The 13,668-nt window shown below is 36.4% G+C and overlaps 1 protein-coding gene across 14 annotated transcripts in view; it reads left to right on the forward strand.

Moving 5' to 3' along the window:
• The window catches only part of OXR1 (oxidation resistance 1), a 796,801-nt gene extending 791,225 nt beyond the window's left edge, over window positions 1-5,576 (forward strand). For all 14 annotated transcript variants that reach the window (XM_070075402.2, XM_008255818.5, XM_089335578.1 and 11 more), the window contains 2 exons: window positions 494-567; window positions 3,678-5,576. In XM_070075402.2, coding sequence (XP_069931503.2) covers window positions 494-567; window positions 3,678-3,813 — 210 coding nt within the window. In that variant the 3' untranslated portion in view covers window positions 3,814-5,576. The remainder of the gene's footprint in view (window positions 1-493; window positions 568-3,677) is intronic.
• Window positions 5,577-13,668: the final 8,092 nt, after the last annotated feature.

The raw sequence follows: 13,668 nt of genomic DNA on the forward strand, positions 1-13,668 counted from the left end.
ATCCTAAGCAAACACAGAAGGTATTTTGGGTCAAGTTATTTCCTAGTATAAACACCACATCATGTCAATCGATTTTTAAACCAAATTCTTAAAAGCATTGCAAAAAAAATCACATTTTATATTGTCAAATAACGCATTTATGTGGAAGATACAAGAAAACTTACAAAAACAAACTCAAATTATTCTGATTCCTAAAATAAGAAATCTGCAAATTAATTAATGCTGTTGCTTGAATATGACTTATTCTTAATTCTCAAATTCATTTAACTGCTTCAAATATAATTTAATACTTAAAAAAAACTAGCTGAATTATTTAATAATATTTATAGAGCATTACTTCTCTGGATAGACCTGTTTCCTACCAGTACTCAATTAACACTAATAAGAAAAAACTTGATAGTTTTTGTTAACTCTTTTGGGTTTTGGAGAACTAACTCTGTATAGTGACCATTTTCATCTATATATTTAAAGCTTTTTTTTTTCATTTATATAGGTCTTTAAGTGGACAGGAGATAATATGTTTTTTATCAAAGGAGACATGGATTCACTAGCTTTTGGTGGTGGAGGGTAAGTCTCTTCAACATCTCACCATACCATGAATTTTTTTCATAAACTTTAAAAATATGAATTATTGACAAAATCAGTTACTTTTTGAAAGTTTCAGTATAAGAATCCAAACATTGATTATGACATAAAAAGTATAATATATTGACAGGAAATGTTCAAGTAAGTATTTGAAACTATTGATAGTATTTGTTCATTTTAAAATGCTGTTGGTTCACTTTTCATTATAAGCTCATCTTCTTCATTAGAATACAGTGACTTTTTGATACTTGGAATTACCCCCCATACATTTGAACTTGTCGGATTTTCAAATCATCATGGTGATGTGCTATTTCTTCCAATTTATAGAAATTGGTAGAATTGTTCTCAGGTTATTCTACTTGGATTTTTTGATTTGATATTTTAGAGAATATATTCATTTATTTTTTTACTAAAAATTTAGTGACCCACTGAGCCTTCAGGTTTTTTTGGTTTACTTGTTTGTTTTGTTTATAACAATGAATCCATTGGTAATTTTATTCTTTTGATATAGAAAACACTGAAAAACTTTGCGTTTATTTATTTGGAAGGCAGAGAAAGAGAGCTTCCATTCCCAGTTTAATCTCTAGATGCCTACAACAGCTGGAACCGCGACGGGCCGAAGTCAGGAGCCAGGTCTCAGTCTGTTTCTCCCAGGTGGGTGGCAGGGACCTCATACTTGTGCCATCACATGCTGCCTCACAGCATACATAAGCAGGAAGCTGGAATTGGAAGCAGAGTTGGGACTCAAACACAGCCGCTCCTAACTAAGATGTGAGCTTCCTAAGTGATGATTTAACCACTGAGCCAAATGCCAGTTCCCTATCCATGTATTTGTAAATCTCCTTCTAAGATCTGAGTCCTGCTGCCTTGAAATCCCAAGGAAAGTTTAGAAATTTTCCAAGGGATATATCTATCTTAATTATTAGGCTTTGCCTCCTCCTGTCTTCTGTTAGGTAAAAACAAATTCTTTCATAACCTGTTTGATATCATAACCTTCCCAGGTTATGTATTACTGTTAGATAAGTTAGATTTTATCTATCTTTTAAGTTCCTACTACACCTGGCTTCCGTTGATTTTAGTACCTCTGCTTGATAAAGAATCTGAGATAAAGACTTGATAAATATTCTGTGTAAAGAATCTCAAAATTACATCTTTATCCATTTAAAGTCTTTAATGGGGGCAGGTGTTGTGGCGCAGTTAGTAAAACCACTACTTGGGATACCAGCATCCCATATCCTAATGCCTGGGAGCAAGTCTTGCCTCTACTTTCAGTCCAGCTTCCTTCTGATGTGCCTGGGAGACAGCAGGTGATGATTCAATTACTTTGGTTCTTTCCACCCATGTAGGAGAGCAGATTGAGTATAAGACTCCTAGCTTTTGCCTGGCTATGCCCTCTGCTGTTCCCCTATCCATCACTTTTTCTTTTTCTGTTGCTCAGCTTTTCAAATAAATAAATGTAAAGAAATTTTTTAAAATATTCATAGAAAATGGAATGAAAGGAATTTTAAAAAATCAAAGTCTTTTCAAACTGGTTTTGTTTGGTACTTTTTTTTTTTTTTTGCTTTTTTTTTTGCCTTTTTTTTTTTTTTTTTTTAATTTGACAGGTAGAGTTAAAGACAGAGAGACAGAGGAGAAAGGTCTTCCTTCCATTGGTTCACTCCCCAGATAGCCGCAATGGCCAGAGCTACGCCGATCTGAAGCCAGGAACCAGGTGCTTCTTCCTGGTCTCCCACTTGAGCCATCCTCCACCGCCTTCCCAGGCCACAGCTGGACTGGAAGAGGAGCAATCAGGAGTAGAACCTGGCCCATATGGGATGCCGGTGCTGCAGGTGGAGGATTAACCTAGTGCGCCATGGTGCCAGCCCTGCTTTTTTTTTTTTGGCTAATCAGTTCCTACCCAGGAAGAATTGTTTTCATAAAACCTAGTGTGTTGGAAAAAAATAAACTAGTTACTCATACCAATGATGCATTTTTAGCAGTAAAATTCTTTGCAGGCATGGGTATTTGGTATACTGCTTAAGACACTGCTTGGGATGCCCACAGAGTGCCTGATTCAATCCGCAACTCTGCTTTCAGTTCCAGCTTCCTACTTTATGTGCCATATGAGGCAGCAGGTGATAGCTCAAGTTGTTGAGTACCTGCCACCCACATAGGAGACCCACACTGAATTCTAGGCTCCTGGCTTTGACCATATTGGAGTGCCTGGGTTTGAGCCCAGCTGCTGTAGGCATTTGGAGAGTGAACCAGCAGATAAAAGATGTGTGTGTGTGTGTGTGTGTGTGTGTGTGTGTCCCTCTTTCTCTCCCTATCTATCTTTGCCTTTCAAATAAGTAAAAATAAAAATTTTTTAATAAAAAGCTTATAGAAAATGGAATTTAAAGATGTAAAAAGATTATTCTCACTAAATATCTCAAAGCAACATGAACCTTACTAAAGCAGGTCCTTAACATTAACCCTGTATTTTGTTTTAAATGATTTGGAGTATTGAAGCACAGCAGGTTAAGCTGCCACTTGTAAACTGGCATCTCATAGCTGAGTGTCAGTTCAAGTCCTGACTGCTGTGCTTCTGATGAATCTCTCTGCTGTATGTGCCTGGGAAAGCAGCAGAAGATGGCCTACCTGTGGGTTCCTGCCATACATTTGGAAGACCTAGCTGGAGCACATAGTTCTGGCCTGGGCCAGCCCTATACTTTGTGGCCGTCTGGGAAGTCAACCAGTGGATGGTACCTCTCTCCTCCCCGCAAACACCCTCTCTCAGTCACTCAGCCTTTCAAATATATTAGTCTATCTTTTAAAAAAGTTAGTAAATGATTTGGAGTTTTCATACCTTTGAGAAAGCCTTGTTAAGATCATAGAACAAAAAGAAACTTGCAATAAAAAGGGAAGGAATAATAGAGTAGCATCTGTCTCAAAACTGTTTATGAAGTCAAATTTAGAGAACTCACTTTGTACCTATTCTGTAATTTTATAATGGGATAGGAACAAAAAATTTTATTTTAATATGGAAAGCAGTAAGGAAGGGGTTGGAGACATTAATAATTTTACAGTTAAGGATGTAAGTATTAAGAGATTGGTGGTTTTTTGTATTGCAGAGGAGAATTTGCCCTTTGGCTTGATGGAGATCTCTACCATGGAAGAAGCCATTCTTGTAAAACATTTGGGAATCATACACTTTCAAAGAAGGAAGATTTCTTTATCCAGGACATTGAGATCTGGGCTTTTGAATAAATGCAGTGTTCTCTGTCTTAGCAGGATAATGGCCCAAACCTGATGTGGACAAGCATTGTTTGGAAAGTTCATGAAGCAATACAATGTAACATGTCACTTGTGCTTTAAAATTAGTCTGCATCACCTTTTTTTATTGCTATAATTTTGGTGTTATTTTCAAATCATGTTTGTGTTCCAGAGTTCTTTAAGGTTAGACCATGGCCTGGTTCTGTGTAGTCTACTGGTTTGGGTTTTTCAAGAAATTTGGCAGTATTTTGATCATAGTGACCACCTCATTTTCAATTCATGTTAGCGTAGTCTTCTATCTAATAGGATGGTGCTCTTTTGTTGAACCTATTTTGTTTTGTTTTGTTTTGTTTTGTTTTAATTATTTGACTATAGCAGTCTAATTGGGAGTTTGAGGACGTGAAATAATCCAGATACTTGTGTGTCTGTGAGGTTGGTAAAGGTAACATTTGTACATGCCCATCTTGGGAAAGAAAAGCCACATGCCAAAATAATACGTATTTTGTAACTACTGAGTTGTAGATTTTTGATTTACACTACAACATTCTCTTTATTAATTTTGCAGATATTCTCAGTTTCATTTATTAAAAATGAGATTTGAGGAGGACAGACCACAGTGCACAAGATCTGCAGGTTTGGGCACATGCTTTCATCATTGAATTATCTGATAAAGAGTTATAAAGTGACAAAGGAGAATGAGAACTTAATGATTCTATTGGTTTTAATATATTAAGAAAATATTTACATACTGTAGCTTAGTGTAGGGCATTATCATAAGTACAAAACTATGAAACATGCATATTTCTTCAACATACTGTGTCAAGTATACTATTTTATAGTTTTGTTGTTTTAGCCTTGTTGCACACCAATTCCCAAAATTTAGGTTATTCTTGTTCAAAAGGAAAACAAAATCTTGTGGGTTTTTTTTTTTTTTTTTGAGTGGTATGTTGTTAATTACCATTAGCATTTGCTCTTATAAAAGGGCAATGATTATAGTAAACAATATTGTAACTCAGTAGACTTGTTGAATATGCAAACTTACTGTCAGGTGACCTCAAAAAAAATGAAAAGATAGAATACATTGTAGTTCTTATCCTCTTTTGTAGGAAATCAGTAGATAAGCCATTGTGCAATAATTCTTCAGTTAAATTTCAAAGCTTCATGTTATGCAAAAAAAAAAAGAAAATCCTGCTGTTATCCACGTTGACAGTGACTTTGTGCTGAAATTTCAGCTATTCCAGATAAACATTGTATATGTTGTAAATTAATGTTTAAAGGTAGTTTTGTTCTTATAGAAAATGTTGATTGCCAGATTGCTTATAGCACTTTAAATTATTCTTAAAATGATATTATAAGCCAAATATGTTGGCTTAATTAGTTTTAGTTGTATAGCATTTGAATATATTTAGTTCTTTTGAGAATTTAGCTATAATTATCTAAAGAAAACAATGCTAATGGAAAAGAACATCTGATGTTCTGTTATAATATGCTATTGCTGAATACAAATAGAAATACAGGGCATCATATTCTTGTCTATGTAAAACTCTCATAACAAGTTAGTAACAGTATATAGATTAAATGTTTACAACATAGGGAATTGTAAATAAATTTATCAGTTCTCCCCCCCGCCCTTGGTCTTCCACAGCAGTATTATTGTCTTTGTGGAGATGACTGATCATTAAAAAAAATCCTGTAATGGATTTCAGCTACAATAAGGTCATAGTGCTATATTTCAAATAAAATTAAATATACAAATATATCTGAGTTTGGATTTATTGAGTAATCAATTAGTATACCATTATGATTTAGGTTTTTAAAAAATGCTTCTTGTTAACCTGCATTGTGTTGGTGGTGGTTATAACGGTGGCAGTAGTAGTGATGGACAATTGTATCAAGTAGAAGGAGCACCAGTTTAAAGAATGGAGGTGCGAGTAGGCGTTTAACAAACAAGGAAGTACAAGTTATTTGACGTATTTAAAGTCTGCTGTTTTTACTTTTGATGGAAAGAACATAAGATGAGCCTTACATCACAAAGAGCTTTGTTGTTTGCAATATCAAGGAATTTCTAAATTTTTAATCTCATTGGAGCAATTAAGAACATTTAAATGAAAGTTTGACATGATCAAGTCTGTACATCAGGAAAATCTCTAGGAAAAATGGATTAGTAGAGGAAAAACTAAAGCTGAGAAGAATGATAAGCAAGCCTATATAAAGTCCAGAGAAAAGATGAAGAAGGTTTGATAAGAATAGTAGTAATGGTGATAAGGAAGAAGGCGTGGATTTGAAGAATATTTGGGGATGAGGATTATTGGAAATTGATTATTGATTGGATGTCACTGAAGAAGAGCTAAGGAAAGTGCTTAAGTTTTTGACTTAAGCACTTGGATATATTGTCCATCAGGATGGGCAGTATACACAGAAGACACAAGTAACAGATGGCAAAATGAAATTAGTCATAGACACTATTATAGTATGATGTAGAAATTGGAAAGGAAATTGGGGCATTTCATATTCCATTTTTAAAGATAAAAAAGTTTTACAAATCCAGCTCCCTGCTAATGTGCTTGGGAAAGCAGCAGAAGATGGCCCAAGTACTAGGGCCTCTGTTACCCACATGGGAGACTCAGATGGAGATGTGGGCTCCTGGCTTTGGCCTGGCCCAGCTCCAGCTGTTGTGGCCATTTGAGGAGTAAACTGGCTGATGGAAGATCTGTCTCTCCCTCTCTTACTCTAGCTCTGCCCTTCAAATAAATTAAAAAAAAAAAAAATCACAGAGGTAGATGTGAACCTATAACCAATGGATAAAGAAATATCCTTGGAGATTATAAATTAGATCCAAAGAGCTTTCTTTAAAATTATGTTTTTTAAATATCTTTCCATTTTATTTGGAAGACACAGAGAATCTTTAATCTGGTAGTTCACTCGCCAAATACCTACAACACCTAGGGCTCAACCAGTCCAAAGTCAGGATCCTGGAATTCAATCTGAGTCTCCCACATGGATGAAAGTGACTTGACTACTTGAGTCATCATCTGCTACTTCCCAGGGTGCCTGACTCAGAAGCAGACCTGGGACTCAGAGCCCAGCTGCCTGATACGTATACAGGTGTCCCAAGCAACATCTTAACCCCTGCACTAAATGCACACCTACAAAGAGAGTTCTTGAGATAGATGTTTGTGTTGCAGTAATACTGGGAGGCTGAAGGAAAGGCTGTAAGCTTCATCTCCAGAAGCTGGAAGAACAGGGGCAAGTGTTGTAGCTTAGTAAGTTAACTGCACTTAGGACACCCACTTCTCGTATTTGAGTGCCCAGTTTAAGTCCCAGCTAATCCCTGCTTCCACCCCAGCTTTCTGCTAATGTGCTTGGGAGGCAGTGATGGCCCAGGTACTTGGATTCCTGCTACCCTCTTGGGAGACCCTGATGGAATTTCAGGCTCCTGACTTCATCCTGGTCCAGCCATAGCCGCTGGAACCATTTGAGGAGTGAACCAGCAGACGGGAGAGCCCTCTCTTTGTATCTCTGCCTTTCAAATAAATAAATCTGAAAGAATGAACTAGAGGCCGGCGCCATGGCTCACTAGGCTAATCCTCTGCCTGCGGCACCGGCACCCCGGGTTCTAGTCCCAGTCGGGGCGCCAGATTCTGTCCCGGTTGCCCCTCTTCCAGGCCAGCTCTCTGCTGTGGCCCCGGAGTGCAGTGGAGGATGGCCCAAGTGCTTGGGCCCTGCACCCGCATGGGAGACCAGGAGAAGTACCTGGCTCCTGCCATCGGATCAGCGTGGTGTGCCGGCCGCGGCGGCCATTGGAGGGTGAACCAAGGGCAAAGGAAGACCTTTCTCTCTGTCTCTCTCTCTCACTGTCCACTCTGCCTGTCCAAAAAAAAAGAACTAGAACGGCAGCAAATCTTAAAGTATTCAGAGAAGATGGAAATAAATGATATGTGCACAATCAATAAAATTAAAAAGTGCATAAAATGAGAATAGTAATAAAATTGTACCTCTTGCAAGAGCAACACCCCAAATAAAAGTAATTACGAATGAAATTCAATACGTAAAAAAGTAGTACTGTATAATCAAATTGAGGTTATTATAGGAAAGTTACAGTAGTTAGTATCTTTAAATTGGTGTTTATCACATTAATGGTCAAAGGAAATTTAATAATTGCCTCTATAGAAGCAAAATAACCATTTGGTTAATCTTAGTACATGTTTATGATAATTAAGCAAACTGAAAAAGAAAGTCTTCCTTAATCTGTTTTGAAAAATCCTTGAAGGTCCAGTACTGTGGTGTAGTGGGTTAAAGCCCCTGCCTGCAGCACTGGCATTTCATATGCTGGTTCAAGTCCCGGCTGCTCCACTTCCAATCCAGCTTCCTGCTAATGCACCTGGGAAAGTAGTAGAGGATGGCCCAAGAGCTTGGGCTCCTGCATTCAAGTGGGAGACCCGGAAGAAGCTCCTGGCCCAGCCCTGGTCATTGTGGCCAATTGGAGAGTATGCCAACTGATGGAAGACCTCTCTCTCTCTATGTCTCTACCTCTCTAACTCTGCCTTTCAAATAAAGTTAGAAGATAAAAATCTTTAAAAAAAATCCGTAGAAAACATATTTAATGGTGAGTAATATTGATAGCTCCCAGAGGTCAAAAAACAGTGTTAACTGCTGTTACTGCATTTTTACTTCAGCATTTTTCTGGAGATTCTAACCAGGCCAATAAAGCAAGAAAAGGAACAAGCATAAGGACTGAAAAGACATTTAGATGTTATTTGTATACAGTATGATTGTGGATAACAAATTCTGAAAGAGTAAAACTTAATTTAGCAAGGTCACTGAATATAAATTCAATATTCAGAAACAAAAAACAGAACAAAACCTCCTGTCATGTTATATGTACAAACACAAAATAAATGAAAATTAAAATATTACCATTTGTAATATTACCATTAAAACTATCAGATATGTAACAGAAGACTTTAGTAGTAAGGTTGTTCCATATTCAGGATTAACAGTCAAAATCTCACCCAGCCTTATTTGTGGGAACTAAGCTGATTCTGGAATTTATTTGGAAATATAAAGGCAAGGAATATCCAAGGTAGCATTGAAGAATAAGAGCATGATCTTCAATATCAGATATTATGATATATTAAAAAGCTGATTTGAAAAATAAAAAAAGGTACTGAGTCAATGTCCTGAAACTTTACTGTTTTTTTAAAAAGTTGACATTGCTACTCAGTAGAGACGATGACCTTTTACTAAATGGTGCTGGAATAAATGGATTTCTGGAACACAAAACCTTGACTCAATTCAAACCAAAGGTAAAATTAAAAATTTAATTGTGAAATTTTTTTAAATCTAATTGAGAAAAGTGAAACAATAAAGCTATTAGTTTAAAAGTAAAGAGAGTATCTTTATGACCTTGGCATAGGCATGTATGTGAGGGAACTTAAAAAATATAGCAGGGCCAGCGCTTTGGTGTAGCGGGTAAAGCCTCCACCTGTGGTGCCGACATCCCATATGGGCGCTGGTTCTAGTCCTGGCTGCTCCACTTCCGATCCAGCTCTGCTATGGCCTGGGAAAGCAGTAGAAGATGGCCCAAGTCCTTGGGCCCCTGCACCACGTGGGAGACTTGGAAGAAGCTCCTGGCTCCTGGCTTCAGATCAGCCCAGCTCCAACCATTGCAGCCATTTGGGGAGTGAACCAGTGGATGGATGACTTTCTCTCCCCCCCCCCTTCAAATAAAGTAAATATTTTTCTAAAAAATCATAGCAAAATGGAATTAAAATATATAAAAAGTTTCTCAATATGTGCGCCATCAAATTCAGCAGTTTGTAACAGTGATATCAGCCACTTAGTTCATCCCTAAAGAAGTGAGGATGCTGAGAATTTAGCCATGTCAATGCAGCCACTTTTTTTGTATTATTAACTGAAGAAATAGAGTGCTGTTTAAAGGTGTTTTTGATTTTTTTTTTTTTTTAAGATTAACAAAGAGAAATGAGAAGGAACGAAATCAGGACTGTAAGAAGAATGCCTAATGCTTTCCTGTCAGAACGCACAGAATGGCCCTTGTTTGATGAGAGAAATGAGCAGGAGCATTGTCTTGGTGAGGCTCTCAGAGGACACTTTCCCAGATGTTTTTCCACTACAACTTTGTCTTTCTGAAACATCTTGCTAGATATTACCATTCTTTTGTCATTCAGAAAGACAAGTGCCTTGGCATCCCCCAAAATATTGTTGTGACCTTTACTCTTTACTGGTCCTCTTTAAAAAAAAAAAAAGATTTATTTATTTATTTATTTATTTATTTGAAAGGTGGCTTTACACAGACAGGGTCAGTAAGAGAAAGATCTCTCTGCTGTCTCACTCCCCAAATGGCCATAACATCTGGGGCCAGGACAGGCTGAAGCCAGGAGTCAGGAGCACCATCAGAGTTTCCCACATGGATGGCAGAGGTCCAAGACTTTAGCCATCCTCCTATGCTTTCCTGGGTGCTATTAGCAGAGAACTGGGTTGAAATTGGAGCAGCTGAGACTTGAAGAGGGGACTTGAGATGCTGGTGTCCCAAGTGGCAGCCCAACCAGCTCCGCCACAATGCCGGCCCTTGCTGTCCCACCTTTTCTTTGAACACTTCCACCTCTTGGTAGCCATTGGCTTAATTGTGCTTTGTCTTCAAGATTCTTCTGGTGAAGCCAGGTTTCATTTCCTGTCCCAACTCTCAAAGAAATGCTTTAGGATATTGATTCTACTTATTTGAAACTTCCATTAAAAGCTGTGCTCCTGGCTGCAACTAACCAGGGCACAAGAGTTTTGACACCTATCCAGAAAATTTACTCCACTTCTTAATTTAGACTCATGTAAGCTGAATCAGTTGAGATGTTTATGGTGTTAAGTTAGGGCATAAACAAGAGTTTTCTGTCCTTGGCATACTGATGTGGATGATCTACTGCCATGGGCTTTGTCTTTAATACTGTCGCATCCCTTCTTAAAATGAGTTCTATTGTTTTTTAAACTGTTGATTGCTTTGCAGCATTGTCCCCCATAAACTTTTTGTTAAGCATCAAGGATTTCACTAATTTTCTACCCATGCTTCTCCATAAATTTGATGTTTGTTCTTCAATTTTAGCAGAATTCATGTAGCTATGACAGGAACTTTTTTCAATTTGCTGTCTTATCCTACTAGATTCTGTTCTAACATAATAAGTTTTTCTGTGCAAAAAAAATCTTTGAAATCTGAGCATAATATTTTCATAGTATGCACTTCTCATGAACTTTTTGAAGACTGTCTTCATAGTACTTAAATGAAACATAAAAAGCACTAAGGGAATTACATTTACTGCATTCAGAGTATTTACAAAGTACTTCATCAAAAGGCATCATGAAAGTGAAAAGGCAACTGACAAGAGTGAAAGTCTTTTGCAATACACATATCTAAGGAAGGACTCTTCCACAATACATAAATGAGTATAAAAAAAAGTTCCACAAAAGAAAAGGCACAAGACTAACTGGCAATCCCAAGAGTATTAAAGTAGCCAATCAAAGCTTTTTTTTAAAAGAGCACATGAAGTGGAACAACTTTGAAAACTTTTTTGGTAGCATCTACTAAATAAGCATATGTATACCTTTGATGACCAAACTTACTTACTTGGAGTATAACCATCTGCATTTATTTAGCAAGAGATGTGTAGATTGTTTTATTAAAATTTCCAAAAACCAAAACTCTACGAAACAAGTATACTCTGAGAAATATATCTCACTTCTGTTTCTCTCAGTCCATTCCTACCCATCCCTAAGAAAGTTGATTTCATTATTTATGGTAATCCGCTTTTCAAAATATAGATTATATATTTCAGTTATATATTATATATAACCACTTGTACATATATAATTCAGCACGTGTGTATGTGTGTGTACATAAAAGAACTCGAGTTCTTAAAACCTTTTTTATGTACTTCATTTGATGTTTTTCTTTATATATTAGGTTATTTGCAGTTATTTACAATTAAAAAGCACAGTCCATCATGCGTACATATTTTCATATTGCTTCAGTCGTGTCCTCAAGGGAAATTTTAGGAGTGGGCTTTATTGGCCAGAAAGTAACTTTGTTAGACACCAGCATGGCCCTGAAATTGAGGCACAGAATAGATTACTCAGATGATAGGTTGTAGATCACAGCACTCTCAAAACCTCTAGGCTAAGAGGTTGGGCCATATGGCAGTTTTTTAAAATTAGATAATTTAACAGATATTAAGGTATAAGATATTACATATACTAAGAAATGGGAAGTAAATATGGATATTCTAAGAATCCCACGGAGGCTTCTACAGGTCAGTTGGTCTCCTGCATCTCTTGGAGTCCTTGACAGAGTAACAGAGAGAAGATACAGCAATTCTTACGAGAGCATGAACTCCCACTGACATAAGATTCTGGTTGATGTATGCCTACATCGTGTGAGAAATAGCACCTGCACTTTTATATTACACCTGTGGGTAGCAACTAGAAAAAGAAGGAAATAGATTTGGGGAAGGGAAAAGAAAAAGCAGAAGGCGAAACAAAAATAATTTTGCAACATTTTAGGAAGGAATAAAACTGAGTTCAGAACTTCCCACCTCATAGTGTAGTGAACAGAATGATGAGAAGGAAAGCTTGGGGATGAGGAAGTTATAAACCTTCAAGTACGGAAGGTTGAAAGGCATCAGATATCTGGGTGGAGGTTCAGACAGAAGGAATATGATGTATATTTGAATATCAATCATGCAAAACCCTCTGAGCATCTGGTGGATAGTTTGGGAAGGAAAACTTCAAAGTTTGGGAAATCAGTTGTCCACTATCTTCTAAAGGGGACTAAGAATTAATATGATAAAATTAATTATTTCATACATTTTGGATAAGTTATGAAGATATCAATGAAGACTTTCATTAGCTCTTGCAACCTGTATGCTACACACTTTATTATTATTATTATTATTATTATTACATTACTATTATTGGTCAAATATCCAAGGTTTTCAACTACAAATGTTCCTATCACAGAATTTTTAGTGTAATAATTGTTTGAGGAGAGAATATTTTTAGATTCAATCTTATAGGTAAAAGATTTCACATAAGAATAATACACAATAAAGAAAAATTCTACAAGCCAAGAATGATCACCATCACACGACAGCTCCTACGATGATGGATGATGTCTCATAAGATACTTGCCAGAGAATGCCTGTCCAAAGAAGGTGCTTTCTTATAAGAAAACTAGCTTTCTGGTAATATAGCCAGGATTTTGGGAAAGTGTTAGTTTTAATGTAAGCTCTTTAAGAAGACCTTTTTTGTCTCAAATCTAAACAAATTGAACTTTGAATGATTCATGTCCGTGCCTGCATACACTGTTATTATTCACAGTTGAAAGTGATGGTACCATTTTGAAGCCATTTTTCTAAATGTTCTGATATAAAAAGGTTAAGCTGCACTCATTAATTTTGTTGTATGTCAAACACAAGAAAGTGGAATTGTGGAATATAATCTAAAAATAGTATAAAAACAAGAATAGAAAATAAGTCATTCTTAGGACATTTGTCCTTAAATTTTGATTGTTTTCACTGTTGTAATAGAAGTGAGAATCATGAAGTTCTCCTTAGAAATATTAATCTTAATTTGTGATGCTACAATTCTAGTGTGGAAATAATATATGTATTTTCTTCTTTGAGAAGATATTAGAACTTTCAGTTTGAAAGAATTTACATAGAAATAAAAGTAGTTCATACAGTAGTTAAATCTCTATTTTAAACCTATCCCTAGATTATACATAACTAAGATATTAAAGTACTATAAGTACAAGATATTTCAGTCATTTTCAATGAATTCAGTAGGAAT

Source organism: Oryctolagus cuniculus, chromosome 6, assembly GCF_051225735.1.
Source record: "Oryctolagus cuniculus isolate XC-2025 breed Fujian yellow rabbit chromosome 6, ASM5122573v1, whole genome shotgun sequence".
Lineage (NCBI taxonomy): Eukaryota > Metazoa > Chordata > Mammalia > Lagomorpha > Leporidae > Oryctolagus > Oryctolagus cuniculus.